Source organism: Trichoderma atroviride, chromosome 2 (genome assembly GCF_020647795.1).
Source record: "Trichoderma atroviride chromosome 2, complete sequence".
In the NCBI taxonomy this organism is placed as follows: domain Eukaryota; kingdom Fungi; phylum Ascomycota; class Sordariomycetes; order Hypocreales; family Hypocreaceae; genus Trichoderma; species Trichoderma atroviride.
In genome coordinates this window covers 2,494,612-2,516,800 of record NC_089401.1, presented here as the reverse complement: position 1 = coordinate 2,516,800, position 22,189 = coordinate 2,494,612, and the positions used below count along the sequence as shown (strand labels likewise).

General features: G+C 49.7%; 9 protein-coding genes across 9 annotated transcripts; 6 read left to right on the top strand and 3 right to left on the bottom strand.

Moving 5' to 3' along the window:
* Nucleotides 1-772: 772 nt before the first annotated feature.
* On the top strand, nucleotides 773-973 carry TrAtP1_003624 (uncharacterized protein; the record flags this gene model as incomplete). Its single annotated transcript, XM_066111962.1, has 1 exon — nucleotides 773-973. One exon carries the CDS (start codon nucleotides 773-775, stop codon nucleotides 971-973), a length of 201 nt encoding a protein of 66 aa, XP_065968042.1.
* Nucleotides 974-1,095: 122 nt separating this feature from the next.
* On the top strand, nucleotides 1,096-3,052 carry TrAtP1_003623 (uncharacterized protein; the record flags this gene model as incomplete). Its single annotated transcript, XM_066111961.1, has 4 exons — nucleotides 1,096-1,155; nucleotides 1,431-2,042; nucleotides 2,112-2,261; nucleotides 2,327-3,052. 4 exons carry the CDS (start codon nucleotides 1,096-1,098, stop codon nucleotides 3,050-3,052), a joined length of 1,548 nt encoding a protein of 515 aa, XP_065968041.1.
* Nucleotides 3,053-3,540: 488 nt separating this feature from the next.
* TrAtP1_003622 (uncharacterized protein) lies at nucleotides 3,541-4,680 on the top strand (the record flags this gene model as incomplete). Its single annotated transcript, XM_014087400.1, has 2 exons — nucleotides 3,541-3,726; nucleotides 3,832-4,680. The coding sequence occupies 2 exons, from the start codon at nucleotides 3,541-3,543 to the stop codon at nucleotides 4,678-4,680; spliced, it is 1,035 nt and encodes a 344-aa protein (XP_013942875.1).
* A 140-nt stretch (nucleotides 4,681-4,820) lies between these two features.
* Nucleotides 4,821-5,081, bottom strand: TrAtP1_003621 (uncharacterized protein; the record flags this gene model as incomplete). The annotated part of the gene is made up of 1 exon (XM_014087334.2): nucleotides 4,821-5,081. One exon carries the CDS (start codon nucleotides 5,079-5,081, stop codon nucleotides 4,821-4,823), a length of 261 nt encoding a protein of 86 aa, XP_013942809.2.
* Nucleotides 5,082-6,774: 1,693 nt separating this feature from the next.
* TrAtP1_003620 (uncharacterized protein) lies at nucleotides 6,775-8,709 on the top strand (the record flags this gene model as incomplete). The annotated part of the gene is made up of 4 exons (XM_014088045.2): nucleotides 6,775-7,625; nucleotides 7,688-8,336; nucleotides 8,414-8,446; nucleotides 8,500-8,709. Exons 1-4 carry the CDS (start codon nucleotides 6,976-6,978, stop codon nucleotides 8,707-8,709), a joined length of 1,542 nt encoding a protein of 513 aa, XP_013943520.2. The 5' UTR covers nucleotides 6,775-6,975.
* Nucleotides 8,710-9,423: 714 nt separating this feature from the next.
* On the top strand, nucleotides 9,424-10,635 carry TrAtP1_003619 (uncharacterized protein; the record flags this gene model as incomplete). Its single annotated transcript, XM_066111960.1, has 1 exon — nucleotides 9,424-10,635. The coding sequence occupies one exon, from the start codon at nucleotides 9,424-9,426 to the stop codon at nucleotides 10,633-10,635; it is 1,212 nt and encodes a 403-aa protein (XP_065968040.1).
* Nucleotides 10,636-10,941: 306 nt separating this feature from the next.
* TrAtP1_003618 (uncharacterized protein) lies at nucleotides 10,942-13,476 on the top strand. The gene has a single exon (XM_066111959.1). It carries the CDS (start codon nucleotides 11,111-11,113, stop codon nucleotides 12,926-12,928), a length of 1,818 nt encoding a protein of 605 aa, XP_065968039.1. The 5' UTR covers nucleotides 10,942-11,110; the 3' UTR covers nucleotides 12,929-13,476.
* Nucleotides 13,477-15,165: 1,689 nt separating this feature from the next.
* TrAtP1_003617 (uncharacterized protein) lies at nucleotides 15,166-15,741 on the bottom strand (the record flags this gene model as incomplete). The annotated part of the gene is made up of 3 exons (XM_066111958.1): nucleotides 15,166-15,206; nucleotides 15,282-15,466; nucleotides 15,707-15,741. The coding sequence occupies 3 exons, from the start codon at nucleotides 15,739-15,741 to the stop codon at nucleotides 15,166-15,168; spliced, it is 261 nt and encodes an 86-aa protein (XP_065968038.1).
* A 920-nt stretch (nucleotides 15,742-16,661) lies between these two features.
* TrAtP1_003616 (uncharacterized protein) lies at nucleotides 16,662-22,010 on the bottom strand. Its single transcript, XM_014088043.2, has one exon. It carries the CDS (start codon nucleotides 21,747-21,749, stop codon nucleotides 18,228-18,230), a length of 3,522 nt encoding a protein of 1,173 aa, XP_013943518.1. The 5' UTR covers nucleotides 21,750-22,010; the 3' UTR covers nucleotides 16,662-18,227.
* Nucleotides 22,011-22,189: the final 179 nt, after the last annotated feature.

Sequence of the window (22,189 nt, the reverse complement as noted above, 5' to 3'; positions counted from 1 at the left end):
GTAGTGGGACATGGTGATGATGATGATGATGGTTATTGATGATGAGGGATGATGAAGGATGAAGAACGATGGTTCTCACAAATCACAGCGAGGAGATGAGAATATCACGCTGTACAATACAAAGAATCACAAAAAAAAGTGTAAGCGTGTAAGTGCAAGAAAGGGGAGAAGGAGGAGATAATTTTCTCTGCCCAAAGGCTTTGCAAGTGAAAACCCAACGAGGTGTGGGGATGTTCACTTGCAGCCATTCAGATGCGACTTGGTGGCCCAAACGGGCAATTGACTGTGGAATCAGGAAAGGTGAGGACCTCTTTTTTGTGGTCTCAGGTTGTTGGCTTACTGAGGGCTTTTTGGCCGGACGGGGGAATAGTATATTGATTTTGGCTAATTGTGGCTTTTATTTGTTCTGTTGTGTGTTTTGAAGAATGCGGGGATATACTTTACTTTTGGGGGTTTCGGCTGATGGATGAAAAAGCCTTTGCACACTTGGCTTTAGCATTTAAGCCTCCCGGAGTTCAGTGGCGGGGTTAACGTTGACTTGATTAGAAGACAGTGCACCGCCTACGTCTATTCTGCCGAGGGCCAGATGAGGAGCTACTTTGCCGAGGCCGGCGCCGTGAGTGACATGGACTCTCGCTACAACTAGGGAGATTGACCCATGAGGCTGTGTATACAGAGCATCAAACATCACCACTGTGGCTTTGCTTTGGGTTCAACGTTCTTATTTCCATCTCCCTACGGGGGCCTGGAGCTTCTTATACCGAAATCGAGGATGGCGTACCCGTGGCTGCGTGTCCCAGAGGCTCAGCCACCAGGCAGCTCACTGCACGTGTCCGCCCAGCGCCCATTGGCCCAGCGGCTCGCTATTTCGTCAGCGCCGCGACCCGCCCCCACCTCGAATGGCATTTCCTCTCCCATCATCGCTTCTGCCACCCAAAAACTCCAGACGAGGCCTCCCGGCCAAGATGCCTAAAACGCTCCCGCCTTGGCCTTGATCTGTGAGGTTTGCACGCGATTTGGGAGGCAAAACACGGCTATTCGCAGCTTGCATTGGTGCCGCTTTTTTATTATTCGTGCTGTTTGGACTCTCCCGCCATGCCCAACATAGGCAGACCTAGTCGGGATTGTCATCTGTGCCGCAAACGGCGTGTCAAGGTTGGTGACATTCAATTGCAGTTACTAATTGCTCCCGTCTTATGCCACCTACCTTGGCTATTTATATACACAACCTACCTATTACACAGCATCCTTGGCATCTGAATACGCGGGATGATGCATCTGCTACCCATCTCATCCGGGGGTGGGTCTACAGCTGTCTATACGTGCCATGTCTTAACAGTTGCTCGTGTCTTTCCTTTCTTACAACTCATTCCCCACTCTTGACCTGCTTCATGTCCCAGTACCTGTACTTACATGCTTCCATGAAATAGTGTGATCTCGCCCGTCCCGCCTGCCAGAGATGTATCAAATACGGCGCCGAGTGCCCGGGATACCGGGATCAGCAAGAGCTGGTCTTCCGTAACGCAGATCCCACTGCCGTCAAGAAGCGCAAGAAGCGCACGGCGCAATCTCCTGGGGTTGATGAGTCGCCGTCTTCAGCATCGGATACGGGCTTTTCGACGCCGGCTCTCAGCCCAAATGGAGACTTTATGTTTACATCTTCGACAGACGTCGTCTTGGCCAACGGCGTCAATTGCAACGCCGTTGCTCCTCTCACGCGGCCGGTGTTTCAACACTGGACATCACACTCGGTTCCCATCGTCCTCAATGTCTATTCCAATTTCGATTTCATCCAGGATATATACAGCAGCTGCAACGTTGATGGACCTCTCATTTGGGCAGCTCATCTCTTTTCCCGCACCTATGTGACCAACCTCCGTTACCCGACTGCCATAACCAGGGACGCCCACGCAGAAACTGAGCGCGAGCTGGGTACTTACCTGGGCAAGACCCTGAACTCGGTCAATAAGGCCCTCAATACGCCCGACGGGGCTTTTAGAGACGACGTTCTTGCTACTATATGGCTCCTCAGCAACTATGAGGTGAGGTTTTCCCAAGGCAGCGCGATGTGAGTTGGAGAATCCCTGGATCAAGTGCTCACTAGTAGATAGCTTCTTATTGGCTCTCTCAACCGCACAGAAACTCTAAGTCCATGGCATTTGCACGCTCGAGGGTTATACAGTATCCTAAAAATAAGAGGAGTCGCGCCGCTATATACGGCGAAAGGGCGCATGTCATTCTGGCCTGCCTATAGTATGGTGGTGGGTATTAGTGATACTTTGAATACGAATGACTGTCAATTTTTGCTGACTTGGAATGTGTGCAGCAAATTCAGTCTCTAATTAATAATACAGAGTGTCCTCCGGAATCACGAGAATGGTTCGATATTATAGCACAATCACTATTTCCAGGAGAGGGCCTCGGGCTACAAGTGTCTCTATTCATAACCAAGGTCTGCAGTGTTCAGGCTAAAATCTTCAGCTTCTTTCGGCGGCGAGACTTTAGCGGCGCGTCCCGGGATTATAAAGATCTCTTTGCCCAGATGAAGACAGCCACACATGAGCTTGAAGATTGGATGGAATCGAATCCTATGGACAACCACATGTTGGAAATTTACGTGATAAGCCTTTACCAGTCGGCTATTGTCAAAGGATTTAACGCCGTAAAGCTTCTCATCAACTTCCTCACACACTACCCCCCGTGCCCAATTCCTCTCCAACAGCTCATGGCTGATCGAGACTATTGCATCGAGATTGCTCAGACAGCAGCACAGGGAATTCTAGAGAGCGTTCCGCGTATTCTTGGACCCCTCGCGGCAAAAGGAAAAGACAAGTCTCCCAAGACTGTGTTCGATGCCGTGAGGACATTATGGCCTCTCATATGCGTATATGTCATAGACATTTGTCGATCGGAACAGAAACTTGCCGCAGAGGAATACCTCTTCTACATAGGCCGAGAATTAGGAGTACGACAGGGGCTGAATACCTACTCGACTAAATTGACTCTGCCGCAGGAGGCACGGATACCCTTTGGAGAGCATGGAGGGTTGTAGCACGGCGCATTATCTGATTCTTTAGCCGAAATGCCTACAGACAGAATCGCCGTTTCCATGAAAGCTGTTGCTAGAACGGCAGTAGGGTGTGTCTTGAATTTGCTAGATTTACTTGATTTTGTGTTTTAGATACCAAGGAAAAGCTTACCAAAGGCGTCAATAGAACTGGCTGGTTTAACAAATAAAAGGCCACATGTCAATCTACTGGAGTGTTGACGCCACTTTCTTTATTCAGCCTGACCGAAGATTGTGTTGAATTTGAGGCTGAAGTGTCAAGCTGACATGTTGTTCTCCTCGACCAAGGCGGCACAAGTGTTACCTCACGGCAATATGGTCGGACCTTTTGAGTTTCAGGGTCCCCCCCCCCCTCTCTGTCTCAGCGTTTCCACTTTTCACATACAAGGGAGCGAACTTTAAACAAATCAAAAGAGCTTTTTTGGACCTCTTCTTCCAAAAGCCCAACATCCATCTATTGTAACGAGCACGACATGGCGATTAGCGTTTATCAGCATTTGAATATCCCGGTAGTTAACTTTGCCCTTGCTCGCACGGACTCTGAAGAGAATAGGCGAAGGGTTGCAAAGGAGCTGTACGAGGCTTTCAAGAATGTTGGGTTTGCGTATGTGAAGAATCATGGCGTGCCTCAGGAAGTTGTTGATGAGGCCTTCGCATGGGTATGTCGCGACCCTTATCCATTGAATGGCCTGCTTCTCGGAATTTCTGGCTGGGGTGTGTATTGAATGGGAGATGAGAAACTTGCTGATTCTGGTAATTTAAAGAACCATAAATTCTTCAGCATGCCGCGGACTGACAAAGACAAGGCACCTCGCCCATCAGCGTCGTGGCACCACCGCGGCTACTCGAGCGTTGGCCGCGAGAAAGTGTCTCAGATGATTTTTGATGAAGCGTCCATTTCAGCCGCGCGAAGCGTTCCTGATGTGAAGGAGTCGTATGAGATTGGTCGCGACGATGAGGAGGCATCTCTGCCGAATATTTGGCCGCCTCAAGATATTCTCCCGGGATTTCGCGAGTTTTTCAACAAATTTTATGAAGTGTGCTATGCCGCTGAGCTGGAGATTCTGAGACTTGTTGCGCTGGGAATGGGGCTTGAAGAGGAGTATTTCATTCGCTTTCACAAGAATAGGGATAACCAGATTCGACTGCTTCATTATCCCCCCATTGAGGAAAGCATTCTTCGACAAGGTAAAGCAGAGAGAATCGCTGCACACACGGATTACGGCACCATCACGATGCTGTTCCAGGACGATGTGGGAGGGCTGGAGGTGGAGAGTGTCAACGAGAAGGGGAGATTCATCCCTGCGCCGTATATACCCAACACGGCCGTGGTGAATATTGCAGATTTCTTGATGCGCTGGAGCAACGACGAGCTGAAGTCGACGATGCACCGGGTCAAGGCCCCGCCATCTCTGGCGGCAGAAGGGGACGAGGCTGTGATGACGAAGAATAGAATGGCCAAGGCAAGACACTCGGTGGTGTACTTTGTTGGTGCGGACTTGGAAAAGACGGTGGGTTGTGTGCCTGGTTGCTGGGGGCCGGGGAGGCCGAAGAAGTATGAGCCGGTGAATGCGATGGAGTATATACGAATGAGATTGCAGGCTACTTATTGAAGCCATCTCCTAGGTATACAAAGTCGGGTTATTAGAATGAGATGAAAAGAGCATTAAAGTCGTAAATGTCATATTAATTCAGTTAGATACACAATTGCGCCACCAAACGACCAAAGGACTGGTTTCAACTAGAAATTCCCTCACAGCTGCGTCTCAGAATGAGCAACAAGCAGCCACTCTCCATCCGCGCCCTGGTTCCAAGTCGACGAGGCCGTCGCATTGTACTTTTCCTTGCCCTTGGACGCCTTGATCTTGTAGGTGACGACGCCGCCCATGAGGCCGATGAAGTGGGCCTTCATGTCCTCGGTCTCGAAGTCGTCGAAGCGGTGAAAGGGCGGGCGCATGGCGTCCTTGAGGGCGTCCTCGTCCTCGGGCGAGAGGATCTCCGTCTTGGGGAACATGAGGGCGGCGTCGGGGGGCGCAGAGCTTGAGGACGGCAGGGGCGGAGTTAGCGGAGGTGATGGCGGTGCAGAGGTCGCGCTCCTTGCCGAAGAGGTCGTCGCGGAGCCAGTCGTTCATAGCAGGCATGATGGGTGGTGGTGGTTGGGTCTGATGAGCTGAGATTGAGTCTGTGTTAGAGGCTTTGATGGTGTTGTTGATGTAAGAGAAGGACTGTACAGCACTCACTGGTTTGGGTGAGGGATGGATCGCGACTGATTAAGCTATTACTGCTATTGATTAAGGGATATTAGACAAATATGTATGAGACAAAACAAAGAAGAAGAAGAAGAAGAGGTTATCACGAGATTATTACTTCTTTATTGAAGCTTCCACGCAGCAAGATGTCATCTCATGACGTCACGGCTATAACATGGAACAATGACGTTGCAATACTTTTCAACAAGGATCTAAGCCTCTATCGATTAGCATGTGCTCCGTCTCGTCTTATTTAAATTAATTTTTAATTTAAGCCTCCTGTTCATTGGGGCTGACGATGCGCTGTGGCTCGTGGAATTGAACAGCATAGACGTTTGGTTGGATGGGCTATAGCAAGTTGCTTTAGTGCTGCATGCCAGTTACTAAAAACCTGGAAATATAGTGCCCTTTTACATGGCCGGGGGACTTCCCCACCTTTAATGACACGACTTGGGCGTCATTGACGATCGGTTGCTAGTTTGAGCGGCGGGCTGACGCGTGGTGGCTTGTTGTGAAAAAGAGGAATTGATTTTCTGGCTTGTGGCTGCTGTGGCCTTGATGGAGTTTTGCGTGTGAGGCTGGGTATTGATGGCTCTGACAGTTTGAGATTGGGAATCGGGTAATAATCTGAATGGCATCAAATTGAATACGGAGAAGGAGAGTTGATGAATTCTACCAAAGACTTGTTTCGTTTGACATCAGGTTGATGAGTATTAAGCAACCAAATTGTTTGTACTAACAAATTGCACATGATTAGTCTGTCGACTTTTCTAGTAAACCTACTGCCTCATGTCGAACTTGACAGCTTTATAACGTAAGCCACGGCACTGCATATTTGCATCTAAACTTTGTCGTTTTCACGATCGCGCCTTGTCTTTGTGGATCCGGATCTGGGTTACGGAAGGGCCTGAGCACCGATTCGGCTACTCGTGGGATCTAAGCTCATTTTAGCGACTTGTCTTGGGATGGTTATTAGTGGAGAGCGTGATTGAGACGCGATGGTTGACGGTTCAAAAGACTGAGCGCCAGATACCCGGCTTTGAATGAGACAAATATTACAGTGGATGAGCCTGTGTCGGGGTACATGTTCAAAGTATATATCAAACTTGGGTGCACAAGACGCGGGGAAAAGGTAGCTTGAGCTTGACATTTGATTGAATGGAAGAACGTTGTGTATACTAGGATTGTCACTTTGATTGCGACTTATAGCGGCGCTGAAATGCTAATTACACTCCTTGCGCCTATTCATCGGATACAGTTGACTCGATTTCTTTCCTCTGCATGGCCTATTTCAAGCTTCGCATTGTCGACGTGATTCGGTAGAAATGGGCATGAGGAGAAAATCCTCCCCAAAGCTGATAGAGCGAGTGCACGTTATAACCTAGACAGGTATCCGTACTTCCAGGGGTAATCGCTCCACACCGCTTCACCGTCCTTCAGACACTTTGCCAGTACCTACACATACATACATCGGTGCTGTTGGGCGTCGCTTTTATATCAACACATTAGTGCCTGCAGCGTCCAATGCCAATTGGCAGAGGTGCTGGGCGCTACCTGAGCCCTTGGGCAGAAACCGACACAAACACCACCTCACATTGTACCTAGTACTTGTTGTAGGCACGTAGCCCCCATCCCAGAAAAGTCACGCCGTCAGTGCATATGCTACTGCAAGAACATGCATACACCGAGCACGGCTGCCCTATAAAACACGCTGCCCCTCTTGTGTCTTGTACCCGATCAACGCTGTCCTTTGCCGTCCAACTCGTGTCCGCCGCATCAAATGCCGCCTGCCTCTCTTCAATAGAGTGCGGCGACACGGCGAGATCAATGTCTGGCAGCCTCTCACAGCCGCTTAACGCGGTCTCGGGGCCGAAGCCCGGCAGCAGCGACGATGCGGCGAGCCTCGTCAACGGGCGCAGCAGCGAGGCGTCCGCGCTGGATTCGGATTTCTGCAACGCCCTGCAAACCATCGAGACGCCCGGCTACCTCAAGTCGTACTTTACACTGCCCGAACACGCCCACAGCGGCCTTTCTGTATATCACGTCGGCGATATTGCTCTGCCCCTGGGAGAGATTCAAGCGCGCCAGATGATGGGCCAAGCGAAGCGGCCCGACTATGGCATTACTCCGTGGGAGCTGAATCCCACACAGTTTAAATTGGACTACGGCGTGTGGGAAGGCCGTCTCAAAGCTTTATACAGGCACCTTGCTCCAGGCCTTGGCCATGATCAGGACTGGATAGACTCGGTCCGCGCAGAGCCCAGCGCAGTACTGCTCATGGAAAAGGGAGCCATTCCCAATTTCAGTCTGTGAGTAGACTCCCCCAAAAAGGAATGTATTTTGATGTAACCAAAGCTTGACGATATATCAGCGGTGATCAACAGGACGGGACGGGATACATCATGGTATACCTGCCCACCGCAGACCTCCAGGGCGGCGAGATTGTAAACAGGTTTGGCCGCAAAGAAAAGACTGTTTTCAATCCCAACAAGACGGAAGAGCATTTGGCTTCTTGGTATCCGAATTATAAGCCACAGCGCGTCAAATCAGGTTACGCTCTGGCGGTACTCTTCACCTTCTTTCCGATAAAGGGTACCATCAATGGATCTGCCCTCTTCTGGCGGAATGAGACGCGAGCAATCCGCCATACCCTCAAGCGATGGCTTTCCAAAGATGTCAAATCCCGCGAGAGGATTGCACTCTATCACCCGATTCAAGGCAACTATATGACAAGCCGCAGGCTCTGTTTAAAAGAGCTCATGATGGCGGATGTTGGCCGAGTTCAGATGCTTAAAAGAATATCCGACAATTTCGGATTCAAATTGTACCTCGGGCATATTGAACGTGACCAGAAGAAGCTTGAAGGTGATGGCGGTTATGAAGACATAAAAGGAAGCACTCGCATCACAAAACTGCTAGACTTGGATGGGCGCTTGGTGACTGAAAATCTCCGCCTTGATGAGGCTCACGTCCCTGAAGGCTTCTTCAATTGCATTAATTGGGAATCTCACTGGCGCCGGGTATGTTCATATTGCAGACCTAAACTCCAATGTCAAATGATCCTTGACCAGACTATGTTTGCTAACTCTCCTTCCAGCCTCCGTCGTTGACACGAAAAGGCCATATGAAAGTAGGTTCTCTCCTCTCCGCGTGTCCAATGGATAAGTTTACAAATTTGGTTAGTTTTTTGTCGTTGTCCCTTGCGATGCGATTGTACCATTTTTCGTCCAGCGTGGCGGCAGCGACAATGATCTTTCGGCGATGGAGGGAATCCCAAAAGTACTTGGCGAGTATGCCAGAATGTCCGTAAAGAGTCCATGCCCGAAGAATACGCTCCCCGTGTTCCAAGAACTATGCGAGCTTATGTGGGACCCCCCCACGGAATCCATCTGAAGGAGGCACGCAAAGCCTTTTTGCAAAGCAGAAGCCAGAATTCCAGAACAATGACCTCATTGACGTGCTCAAGGCCACGATTCACTTGAAATGGTACTCCTGGTTTGAGAAGATAGCTGCTGCCCACCAAGGATCCTTATCAACATCATTCTTCGGCTGGGTGCCAGAGTATTTTCACAAAAGCACTATCAAAATTGACAAATGGTTTGGGCCTCTTGAGAAGGGGTTATCCGCCGCAGTTCTCTCATATCCTCGAGCCAAACAGCAGGTCAGGGCGGTAGAGACTCTTTTCCCCATCATCATGGCAGACACGGGCCGACTGGTCCCCTGCCCCCCCCGAATGCCTCATTCGCTGGGCTCGCCAAGTTCTACAAGAGTGTATCAAATCTTGCGCATCTAAAAAGCTCGATAGAAAAGATGGGGAAGCATTAGTCAAGCTTTCTTTGTACTTTGACGATCCGATTGCTGTTATATCACAAGTGTACGTGAGACTACTGATTAGTCCATTTCTACCTTCTTTGGCGCGCTTTGAGCTGACTTGAATGATCATCTAGAGGAGATGAAATCGATCCCGGGAGTAAGCCCGACGCGTTCCTTGGGTTCATCAACGAAATAGACCTTTTCGGCCGCTACGACTACATCTCGTACGAAAAGTCACGGGAGCTCTACCGGAAGGCTTCAAGAGCCTTTATAACGTCAACAGCCTTTACACAGATGCATGGTAAAGGAAAAGAAGAGAGTAATGAAGCGGACTTCTTCAGTCGGTTTGGCGACTTTGTTTTTGGCGGAAATGGGCCCAATAACCCAATGGAACACGATGAAAGTGGTTCTGATGATGAAATCGTGAATGAGTTGATGATGGATTCCGACAATGTCTTGTTGGATGATTACATGCCAGGTGCCCGAAATTATATGCCAGATGGAGACTCTGACATGGACCTGGATGAGCCTGACTTGGATCCGTTTGGATACGAGGCGCATAGCCATAACCATAACCACCGCGACTACAAAGCATACAAAGCATATCAAGAATTCGAACTGAACGGCGGCAAACCGGAGACTGAGATTGTGGAAAGTCAAATCCAGTCGGCGACTCTCGGCCTTTGGCTACAGCAAGTCATGAACACGAGCTCAAAATACGACGACATATTTTCATTGGCTCTTTTCAAGATGGGCGAGGTGGCGCCACAGATACCCAGCGCTGATTATCACACTTTGTGGTTCCCTGTCTTGAGGGCGATAGCTCCCAAGATGGGGCGTCTCAGTCTTGAGAGGGCCAAGGATCCCAACACGCTGCTTTGGCGCAAAAACATTTATACGCTGATCAAAGCCTATCTCGACAATTATGTGGGCAAGTGGCCTCGGCGACCTCGTCTCGCGCAGAAAGGGGTTGGGTGCGATTGTGCCGACTGCAAGGGGCTCAATGTTTTCCTGGCCGATGCTTCACTGAAAACCGGGCACTTTACTGCGAGTAAGAAGCGGTGCAGTCATATAGTCAAGATCACTTCCAAAGAGGACACCGATATATACACCGAACACAAGAAGGTTGAGGGAAAGCCTCAGAAAGAGAAGTTGGTTTTGACAAAGTCCCGAAAAAAGATGCTTGCGCGGGCTCGTACGGCGTGGAAAGAACGGCGGGACGAAGCAACCAAGCAGCTGGGCACCTTTGAGCAGAAGCATCTGGGGGCCTTGCTGGGGCCCGAATGGATGACGCTTTTTAGCATGGCGCACCTTGAAGGGCCTAGCTTGAGTGATATGGATATGCGGAAGGCGTTGAGGTTGAAGACTGAGAGGGAGAACATACCGCGGGAGCCTGCTTATATGGATCCGTCGACGATTGCCATGTTCTTTGGTGGTCTTCCTTCTATGAGCATGGGGGGAGAATTACAATTACATGTATATTTGACATGTCTTTTGGGTTTATGAGATTGTTATATGGATTTGGTATGATGAATTATGACATTACAGCTCTATTGGCCATGAAGTGTGTGTTTCATAGTTTGCAAGTGACAGGGGTCTCCACACGACTGGAACATCAGGTCTCCATGTAGATGGCATATCATTCTAGGTTTGAGTTCACCTGAAATGCAATGAGCAGATATTTTACCACTGCAAGTTATCGAGCCTGCTTTAGATATACGGGGCCATGGGGTTTCCATCATCTGTTCATCTCCCTGGTGGCGCCATAACACACAACTCTTCCACGTGATCAGCGCACAACGCGCTCAATAGGCACCAGCTGGCGACAAACAAAAACACTTCCATCTTGATAATTCTGCTATAAATCCACTAGCCACGATTTCGCGTTTCCCATCATCAATATGGATCCATTCTCATTCTTCACAAAGCTTGTGTGTCAGCAAGATACTGATATATATCCAGAAACCTCACGGCCAGCGTCATGAATCCTAGTCAAAGCGTCACAACTCTGAAAGCGCTCCATAGCGACCTCGCCTCCAAGTACACAACCCATGTGTCGGAAATTGAGGCTATTTGGAAATCTTTAAGCAAAGACCAACGCGTGGCATTCTTTCAGAATGGCGCTACGGACGATGAAGCGTCCAAGCAGTTTTTGGACGCGTCCCTGGGCATTGTGTACAACATTGTCCCAGAGTTCAAGTTGCAGGATATCTCAAACAAGCCGGAGTTTCTATTAGGTCACCTCAAGCACCGTGGCACAACATCGCTCTTTCACCAGTATCGCCATGGTGCTCATGGGCAACTTGGAGATCGGAATGTGATTATAGAGATGGCACGCGATAGCCAGGATCGCCACGTCGATCCGCTCAAACTTAGCCTTGCTCTGTTTGGCGACATGCCGTACGGCCACTTTATTGATTTTGAACCTACATCCAACTTCAATGAGCAGCTGGCTGTTTTCAAACCTGTAATGCTGGCAGGCTTCTGTGTTCCTCGGTCGATTGGAGAAATGATCTTGAAAAGACAGCTCCTGATCATTCAGAAACTAAACATCTTACTTTACAATATTTTATACTCAAGTTCGCAATTGAGACAGGAAATAGAGCGACCCAAGAGATACGAACAAGCACCATCAGCCGCGCTCTCGAAGCTGAGTATCCAAGAGCGACCGAAGAAACTTGCACTCTCGGATTTGGTCTCGAGTGCTCAAGATCAGAAAGATACTTTTGAAGAGTTTTTGAGGCTCCTTTCTGCTGATCAAGATATGCTCGCTCACGCTATGAGTATCTGGTTTGTCAGCAGACCGGAAACCATCATGGATGATACATGTGGTCATCTGCCAGCCTTTTCAAACAACAATATAAATGGTGCAATATTCGATTCAGTTCACCACACGATCAAAGGCGCTACTGTTTGGAACTACATGTGTCGTCTCCTTCACCTCTTGAAAGATTCGACTACTGATAAGATGTACCGATCGTTTATTCTTCAAGAGACTTCGAATCTTTGCCATCTAGAGTACAGCCGTGCCCAAGCTCAATTCACCAGGCACGTACAGACAGGCGTGGGCGCGAAATACTTTAAGCGAATTGCCAACTCGTATGACAGTGCGGGTAATGCAAAGACCAAGATGAAGATTCAGCCCCAAGAGCTGACCAGGGCTGACCCTCACTTGCACTACATTCTACGATTGTGTCAGTCGCAGACGAACGCGAGCAAAGCGGTGGAATGGATCAAGAGGCTGAGCAACCTGTATCAGTCTCATCCTATTGAACGGGAAGCATTGGCAGGAAGAGAGGTTGATTCGCTCGAGTACTTGACTGCAGTCTCAACATTTATCCAAGATTTGGCGCCCGTCATATCGATGCCAGCTTTCTCTCGGAAAAAAGCACAGACGTTTGTTTTGAGGTTTCAGGAGCTAGACGTCGAATTAAACAAGCTCCGGAACGAAGTCAATTTAAACGTAATATGGAAACCGAAGCAAGACCTCCTAGGCCCCGAAATGGCGAGCGAAATTTTGGCCGAGCTTGATCAGTTTGTGATTGGCAAGACTGGCTCCAAGATGAGGTTCTTGTACCAAGATCTCATGGAAGATTGTTTGGCGGATCTTGAACATCAGTACCAGGCGACAAAGGCAAAGCTGAAAAACGTCGACTACGTGCCACTTCCAGCAGCAGCTCCTCAGTCTGCGGATGAAAGAATGGAGCAACGAAAAGTCAAGGAAAAGACTCGTCCTTGTCAGTCAACAATACTTGACATGTTACAACCTCCCGAGGCGGCCGAAGAAGAACCCATCTAGTCAACGCAGGTATTCAAGGTCAGCCAGCCGGTGAGCCAAGTATTCTCGACGCTCTTCAACAAGTCTGAGGCCCGAGGCTCGATCAACTGGGCCGCGTTCGAAGGTGCCATGGCCGAGCTGGGATTTTCCGTCACGCCAAAGTATGGCTCTGCTTACACGTTTTCGCCGCCCGAGAGCATGAATGTGAAGAAATGTTTCACGATTCACAGACCTCATAGATGTCGCATTGAGGGTTATCTAATCCCCATATTCGCGCGACGTCTGACGAGGACGTATGGATGGAGTGAGGGTACATTTCAAGCTATATGAAGTACAAAATTGCTACGGATGTCTGGATTTGATGCTTATTTGCTCTGAGGATCGCTGTGTTTAAAAGGGACTGGATATGTAGAGTCTTAATTTTGCTTTATATCTCAATCTAGTGAGAATTGCTTAGCTTATATATACATGTAGGTAGTCAGTGTGAGGTAGATGTCAGGCCAGATGAGATGGTAGCTGAGCTATGACTTGGAGAATCTGCTATAATAATAGATGCTGTTTTTTTTTTCACCAACATGCCGATAATTTGCCTTCTTACTTACAGGCCACCTTTGTCTCCGTCCATCGGTATCAAGCCCTTGTCTTGCATACCTACCTACCCTATATCCAGCACGCCCCTCTTGCTCAGCCGCGCAACATTCCGCCCCACCGATTGCTGCAACACTTTCTCACAGCATATGCGAGAAGCCGCTCCAGGGACGATCTGTGTATGTCGGACAAGCAAGATCTTTGGGTGAATTACAATCTTGTAGCCGTTGAGTGTCGACAGTGAACAGCATCAACGGCCCCAAACACGTTTCCCCAAGAGCCAAAAACTAGGAGCCGCAGGCCACCAACTCAAGTTTCCATTGGCTGGTTGTAGCGGCATCGGTGCGCGGACGGGCACTTGCGTGTGCGGCGTTGTTCTTGTGGCGCTCGGTTATCTTCTTTGGCCACCAGGCAGGGTCTAGAAATGAGCTGTCAAAAGAGAAAAAGGCGGGAAAGCCGCTCTACTGTGGCCTGCACTTGCAAGAAAATACTGGTTTCCATGCTCGTATACTGTAGGTAACTAACTACCTACCTAGGTACCGATGTGCCTGACTTAAAATAGCGCCACGCCTGCAGGCCTCTACCCGGCGGGTAACGTAACCGGCAGATTGCGTCGTTTGAACCCGAGTACGTGTAAAGTAGGTACCAAGCACTACTAAGATAGTGCTACTGCTACTATTGTGTCTGTATACGGGGCACGTATTCGGCAGTTGTGTATCTTGCCACGTGAACTGGCCGCCTTGTTGCGCTATAGCTGGGGGGGTTTGGATAGTGAAATTGGGGTGCTGGATAACGTCTCCCATGATCAATCAAGTGTCGTGTGAACGCTGTGTAGACGACTGACTCTCTAAAAGCGACATCTACTGAGCGAAATAAAAAGTCTTTTACAGTAAGTCGTTCCGAGTGGCTCACCATCTCAGCACAGTCATCTATGGAATGCCTTGCTGCTTCACCTGTCATCTTCTTGTTGGCCTCTTGATCCGCAGTATATCCATGAGCACAAAAGACTCCGCCGCCTGTATGTGCCTGTCATTTAAAGTGCAATCTCATGCAGGGGCTGCGCAGAGTTTCGATGGGCGTTTTCTCACGCTTCAAATTCGTCTAAGTATACATGTATACTACTACCGACCTAGTAGTCACCGATCCGTTGAAGGCCGCTACAGCAGATCTTGGAGCTGAACCCTGTCCCCTGGCCGTGCCGCCTTGGCCCACCCACCGCTAGCTTGCCCAGCGCCTTAGGCCTGCAAGGTACGGGGACGCAAAAAGTCGCGCCGTACAAGGGACGAAAAATTTGCTACAGGTACTACTGGGTGCGCAGCTGCAACGGAGCCGCAACTCCACTGCAACTCCGCAACTCCATGCAAGTGGCATTTGGGGCTCTCTATGATGGCATTTCAAACCTTTCGGGCACATTGGAAGAGTTTTTGCAAAAGAAAAGGGGCTTTGCATTCGCGCATCGGCTCCCCTACGCTATACATCGCTGCGCTACAAAGGAATACTGCATACATCCGTCGACGCCCATCACCTCCCTGTGCGGCCAAAGTATCCTCCTCATTACATGGCCCTCGCTTTTTTTCTTCTTATTCTTGCGTATATATCCAAGAGTTTCCACGCACATGGTATAGACAAAATGATGGGGAAAAAATTAAAACAAAAGTATGGAAACAAAATTAAAGGTCTGGATCGAGTTCCTTGTTCATAACTTGGTCATCTGAAACATGCCAATGAGTGTTAGCCAACTTGCTACGGCTGATGAATGTATGAGCGCAGTACCAGAGATTCATACCAATCGGAGGAAACTGAGAGCCTACTCCACGAAGAGCATTGCCTTGGGCATTTTTATCGTTTTTCTTTGGTGATTCTTTGGTCGGAAGAGGACTGCCACTATGGATGGCTTCACCTTGCTCCGGTTGAAGTGTTGGAGGAGGGGAGCTACGCGTTGCTTTATGGCTCCATGTATCCGATACATCTCTAGATTGAAGAGAAGAGAATTCAGTCAGATGAGTTGCAGTGAAATGAAGGTAAAGAGAGGATGAACCGCCTCTTGCTCTTGAAACCTGGCTCAATGAACAATGAAGACAAGGCTGGGTAGTGAATGTGGAATAGGGATGGAGCTTTCGCAAACGGGGCTTTCAGTAGAGAAGAAAACCGAAACCTCGGATGCTGAGTAGTTGACAATAACGGCGAACAAAGAAAAAGGGCATAGCTTACGTAGAAGTCGTAGCGGTCATGGTCGAGTCCTCCATATCGACGGAATGTGGTTTGTGGTAGATCAGACGAGTTTGAGATGGAAGCAGCAGAGACTTCTGGAAGAGCAAAGGGCGAAATCGATGTTTAGGAGTCTTGACAACCGAGTCTGATCCTCTAAAGATTGACTGGGCGAAGAGGAGGTTTGTATGGGCTATTTATAAGGGAGTCCATGTACTTTGTATACGTCAACGTGGTATCGTTGTCTGGGTATCTCGAGTGCCAGGATCATAAAAGAGATTGCCGGGCTTTGACAACATGGATGGGAAACAAAAACCCAAAAATAAAACGGTACTTGTGGGGACTTGCGTCTGAAACAACCACATCGTGAAGAAGAAAGGAGCCGTTTGGCCCATTAGGCGCGAGGCCGCGATGCTGCATGCATAGGCGTTGTATGCCTGCCGGCAAATGAACCACGTCTTCTGCAGGACATGTAGCATCCAGCAGCCATGGCCGGGAGCTCGAGCCGCACACTGACGTCTGCGGGTTCCTGGATAAAGCCAAGCCCCTGAAGGCGAGGGCATCATTCAGATTAGCTCAATTGGCTGCACCTCAGTTGATTCCGAGGACTGTTTATCCATCGCGCCCTGACATACGCCCTCTCCTTTCTTCTTCCTCTCGTGGCTGGTGCTCAGTTGCGCCATCCCATTATAGCGGATATTTGCACGATGCGAGCCTCTTGCTCGGCGCTCCTTCGACGATTGATCTTAAAAAAGGCATTACAAGTACCTTGTAAAAAAAAAAGAGAGGCCAAAGTTCCGGTCAAAATCGAGGCGGGTTACGCTAGAGATGGAGAATCGCTAAGAAATTACCGGGGGGGAGCCAGTTCCATCGAGCTATCAAAACATCAGATGGCCTGGCAGGGAGCCCACTTTCCTGTTGGTCGTTTTGATTTCTGAATGGTCACCTAGAAAATTGATTCGCCTCGTGTTAAACGCCTTAACGCCAGCTGGACTGGGGATGCCGGTGCCGGGAGGGGTGGGGGTCTGCTATAAGGGTCTGCTATGGCGGGCTCGTAGCGGGCCTTGCTTGTACACCCTCTCTCTGCCGGGGGGGGGATGCGCAGATCTGCAGATGAGCGTTTCGCAGCGAAGAGTCTTGAAGAAGAAGAAGAAACCTTATTCCCACAGTCAGTTTTTTTAAGCCATGGTTAATCTTTTCAAGAGCCTGTCCATCGCTGATTTGCAAAGAAATCATTTGCTTTCACTGCCTGTAGCCGGAAAAGGGATTGTTCTTCAGGAGCTGATGCTGGTAAGGCTAGCTGCGACAAGACCATTGCGAAACAGGTTGTGATAAACTTCTAGACTGGACGAGATTGGGAGTAGCTTGCACCATAACGGTACATAGCTCCGTGGGCCTTACCGGCTCGTGCCTATTCGGCACAGCTCTTACGAGCGAGGTCCTTGCTACAGTAGGTAGCTAGCAGGCAGAAGCGTCATGTAGGTAGGCCAGGCTTCGAGTCCCCTTAATGCGCAGTTGTGTACACAGGCAACCTTCAGCAGACACGTCCATGATGGTAATGCTCCAAAGCTTCATTCTGTGATTTGCCTTTCCCTTGCTCACCACCCTACTTCTGGTTTTGCCAAGTAGCGAGTACTTGTGCTTTTGTATACTATCATGTGTAGTAGGTATGCGCTGTTCTCAATACCTTTACCTTACTTTAGCTTAACAACTGGTATAGAGCACTGTTTGTGTTTCAAGCTCTTTTTTTTTTTGTTTCCCTCGTGGTGGCAAGAGACGCGTGCAAGCTATGAGGCTCTCGACATAGTCGGAGACGGGGCGACCCGATAGCCGATAGGGAGTCAGTCTGTTCGCAGCGAACACACGGTCCAATGGTCCATGCATGTCCTGATTGAGCGTTGAGGTGGGTGGAGAAGGGGTAGACGATTAGGTGGTGCACAAATGGAAAAAGAAGGCAAAGGCACGCCCTTGGCGCCTTTACCTCAAAGGTCCCGGGCAATCCGCAGATGCCTTCAGACCGCGTTGCCTGCGGATGCGAGAGAAGCTGATAAAATGCTGCGATGAGAGACAGCAACATCACGAAGCGGCTCAGCCCATGAAAGCGCCAGCATCACTCCTAAGCAACGCCTCTTCCACCAGATCAATAACCAGGAAAACTAAACAATACCAGTTTTTTAAACAAGAACGCTCGTAAGAAATTGCTTCTTTTGCTTGAAGCTTGTTTCATTGAATTGTTGCAGATGTTTTCGAGTATATCCACCTATTTTTAATATAGCAGATCGAGGGGTCTTCTTCCGCTCTCCTCCTTTATCGCTCTTTCCTATCTCACTCTCCTCCTCTCCCTTGTAGCAGAAGGCCGTGAAGTGGATGCGGCTGGGAATTTAATGGATGGTGTGTGCATTACATAACGCACTGACCAGGAGCGATAGCACCACACCTTTAACTTGGGGCACAGATCCAGGTACTTGAGAAGAGTATGCGGGCCTCCCGGCTCAAACCAACGATAGGTCAATCTTCCCTGAACTTATGAAACGCCATCTTCAATACCAATTCTCCGCCCATCAGTATACAGTTCCGCCCCCCTCTGTCCTTTCTGCGCCTTTACAACCGAAACTTTGCCCGCATACTCCCCTGGATCTTGCTCCGACAAGAACCTGCTGTGCGTAATCATCACGACCCAGTCGGCCACCGTCTGCGATATGAGCCCGCACCACTTCACCACAGCCGCTTGACCCGCCTCGTCCAGGTTATCGAATACCTCGTCAATAAACACATAGTGTGCGCGGTGCGCGCTCCTGGACCATGTAAGCTGCAACACTGCGAAATAGAGCGCCAGGTCGACTCGTTTGCGCTCGCCACCGGACTGTTTGCCGTAGGCGACCGAATCTTGGGCGCCTTTTGGGGACGAGGCGAATGTATCCATCATTGTGTCGACAGAATCAGCGTCGAACAGCAAACGCAGCATTCCCGCTGCCATGACGCGCCCGCGCTGGGTATCCTCATACAGCACTGTGAGGACCTGTACAAGACGCGCGTTGAGCTCCGACAGCGACTTTGCGAGGATAAATTCGCGGAAATTGGTTGATGGAGATGAAGAGGAAGAGGCGCGGCGGGCGCGCTTCGCCAGGGCAGATGACCAAAAAACAAAAATCTCGCGATCAGCTTTGAGCTTGTCAAGTTTGGTACCCAGCGCGTCACAGTGTGCGCATAGTGAGTGCAATTCCGACTGGTCTTTTTGTAACAAGCCGTTGAAGGTGTCCATCTCGCTCTTTTTAAGCGTCACTTGTTGCTCCAGTGCTTCGCATGCCTTTTGATCCTTGATGATTTGCGCGAGTTGTTCCTTGATCATGAGAGCATACTTAATGGCGCCGGTTTCCAAAGCAATAATTTGGTCTGTTTTGCGCATCAGGCTTTGCAGTCGTGATGAGCTGTCTTTGACATCTCCAAGGAGATTGTTGATGGCTGCCGTTTGGCTGTAGTGTTGGGCGCTGGTTACTTGAGAGGCGCTTGAGATCCGGGTTATGCGTGAGAGTCCCCCAATGGCTATCAATCGAAAGTAGAGTATGTAAATCTTCGCGGCGTGTAAGATCTTGTGCACACCTACGGGGTGAGTTGCTGTCATAGTCTTGAGTCTATGAACTGTTTGCTCTTTTAGCTGTTCAAGCCATGACGCCGGTCTGGCGATGTTTTGTTCCCGTATCCGGGCAAGCGATCTCTCCATTCGATTTAAAATTTCCCGTTCACCATATATTTGATCTTGTAACAGTGGAATTTCACCGTCAAACTTCATGTTAAGCTCAGCGGGCTGGCTTAGTCTCGGAAAACTCTGAGCGCTCCTGTCGGCGGCCGCCATGTGCAGCCTGCGATCTCCGAGGTCTGTGGCGGCTACGGATTGTTCATGTTTAAACCGTACGCATTCTTCATCAGAGGGCTTTAATTCATTGAATTTTGATATGGCATCTGTATGTTTTTGGATTGCTGTGTTTAGAGATGTGGTTACCTTCTCGACCTCTTTTTCGAGATGCTGTTGTGTCTGACCCAGTTTTTTGATCCGTTCTTCGATATATCCTTTCTTTTCGATCAAGCCGTCTAGCTTCATCTCTAACTTGTTCACATCGCTGTTGATGTCCTCAAGGGGCAGCTTGGATACCTCAAAGCACTGATCCAATATTGATAGTCCGAGTGACGCCTCGATGAAGATGCCCCGATCCTTTGGCCCCGAGTTCAGAAAACTTGTTGCGCTCTCCTGGCTCAAAACAACCGTCTTGACATATGTCTTGTAGTCGGTGCCAAGCAGGTCATTGATAGCCTCTTGCGTCGTACGGTTGAGTGGATGCTCGAATTGTGGCTGCGGTTCACCGTGCAACGAAACGACGATGCGGTTGCCAAAAGTCTTGTGCTTGCGATATCGCGCGATGGTGTATCCATTGGCGAACTCGAGCACAACAGAGCAGTTCTTGCCCACACGGTCATTGACGACCTCGTCGACTTTCAATCCACTGCGAACGCACAAGCCAAACTGACACCATGCTATCGCGTCGACGAGTGTGCTCTTGCCGGACCCGTTTGTTCCGACCAAGAAGGTCAATCCTCGTGGAAGATCCTGTTCAAAGTCGATGGTGGTGGTTGTCTGCACGCCAAGGAAGTTGGTGATTGTGAGCCTACGCGGCTCGGCTACAAAGACGTCGGTCGATGGCTCAGTGGCGGTCCTTGTATTGGTAGTTCGAGTTGACCCGTCGAGGAAGTCACGGTAATTAACCACAGCCTTGCTATCTTGATCGATCCCACGGGAGGCGTGGATTATTCGCTGGCCAACCCGCACCAACTCATCTTTCCGCGGGAGGAGAGACATGTCTAGGCTCAATGAGTCGATATATTTGCGAATTTCCTTAGAGAAGTCGAGTTTTTCGGCTCCTGGCTCAGACTCAAGGCCAGAATCTGAAACTGCGTAACTTGTGAGGTCTGGGTCCGTCTCATCCTTGGCAGGCTCCTCCGAGAGCTGGACGGCGGCATCACTCGCTGGCACCGATGCACCAAAGCCAGCCCGCAAAGCAAAAGCCACGGGAGACCAGTCCCGTACGCTTCTTACTCCTAGGGAAAGAAGCTTTTCGCGAGCCGTGACGTAGTTGAGATGGGTAAGCTCGCCAAGGAGCATGACATGTTTGCCCTCAACAGCACCTTTATCGACCTGGCCATCGAGAATTTGGCGTATGTCGGCTGTTATGTAGTTGACCGCATGCGGATTGATGAGCAATTCGTGCTCGAGCGTTTCTGGATTGAACAAGACGACACCTCGCTGCTCGTCGTTGAGATCGGCCCAACTCAGTTGCAAGGGTGAGCCGAGATACGTGATGCTTCCTCTCATATCGGCCGGGCTGTTGTGGCGGGGCTGTTTCTGGACAATGGTCTGATGACTATGAAAATGCCCCGTGAATGTTCGAGCCAGAGAGGCAAACCGATCTGGGCCTGTCAAGCCGCGATGTGTGATGGAGCTTGCTGCGTGGGGCTTGTTGATGTCGATATTTACTACATGTCGCTGCGTGATAGCCCTATTGATGGCGAGATGAGCGAAAGCAACCGTACTGCTCGCCTCACTGGGGCGAAGAGAGGCCACAGCCTCAGTCAGCTCATCCTGCTCTTCGCGAAACGGCAGCAGCAAGACGCTCCGGCCGTCCCATTCATGGCGGTCAATGCTGCTATGCAGCGATATAAAGGGGGCTAATCGGTTGATGTTGAGAGCATCAAGAGCTGTAGTCTGGTAATCGCGGCGATAGGCGAGGTCATGATTGCCCAGCAAGACGTGCACCCGCGGCACGATATCGCTGAGGAGGCTGATGAAGCGGTAGCACGCAGACAGCACATGCGTTGACTGCATCGTGCGGCTGGTGAGCAGGTCGCCGCAAATCACCACCCGCTTGACCTGATTTTGCTTCGCTTCGGAAACAATCCATTGCGCCGTCTGCCAGATCCGGTCGAGGTCGTGATGCTTGAAGTGGAGGTCGCTGAGAAGCAGCCATCGCACTGCTCCGGTTAACGGCCTCTGCATCGCAGATGGTGATGGATGACGATTTTATCGATAAGTAGATGAAAAGGAGAAGATATCTCTATCCATCGCTATAATAACCATCGTGATTTGATCTTGGAGATCTGTACCGATATGTGACTACGCTCTGTGCATTTGAACGGGAAGCTTCTGGCTGGCTGGATGAGATTTCTGCATGAATCTTCACGCCGTTGGATTTAATGGAGTCCGCTGAATGCATGACGGTGCTAGTGAAGTTGCATGGGCCAATTAGAGAGCGAGGGGTACCCGTACAGGGCTGCACAGTGTAAATTATTTCACATTTCTGAACACGAACAAAAACTACTTGGGCATTCTAGGGTTGAATTAATGGTAAAAATTATATGTTCAATTTCATTTCAGTCTCTTAATCGTAAGGAGAGTCGTACCTCGAACTAGGTTCCAAGTGGTCACGTCCTGTCGCC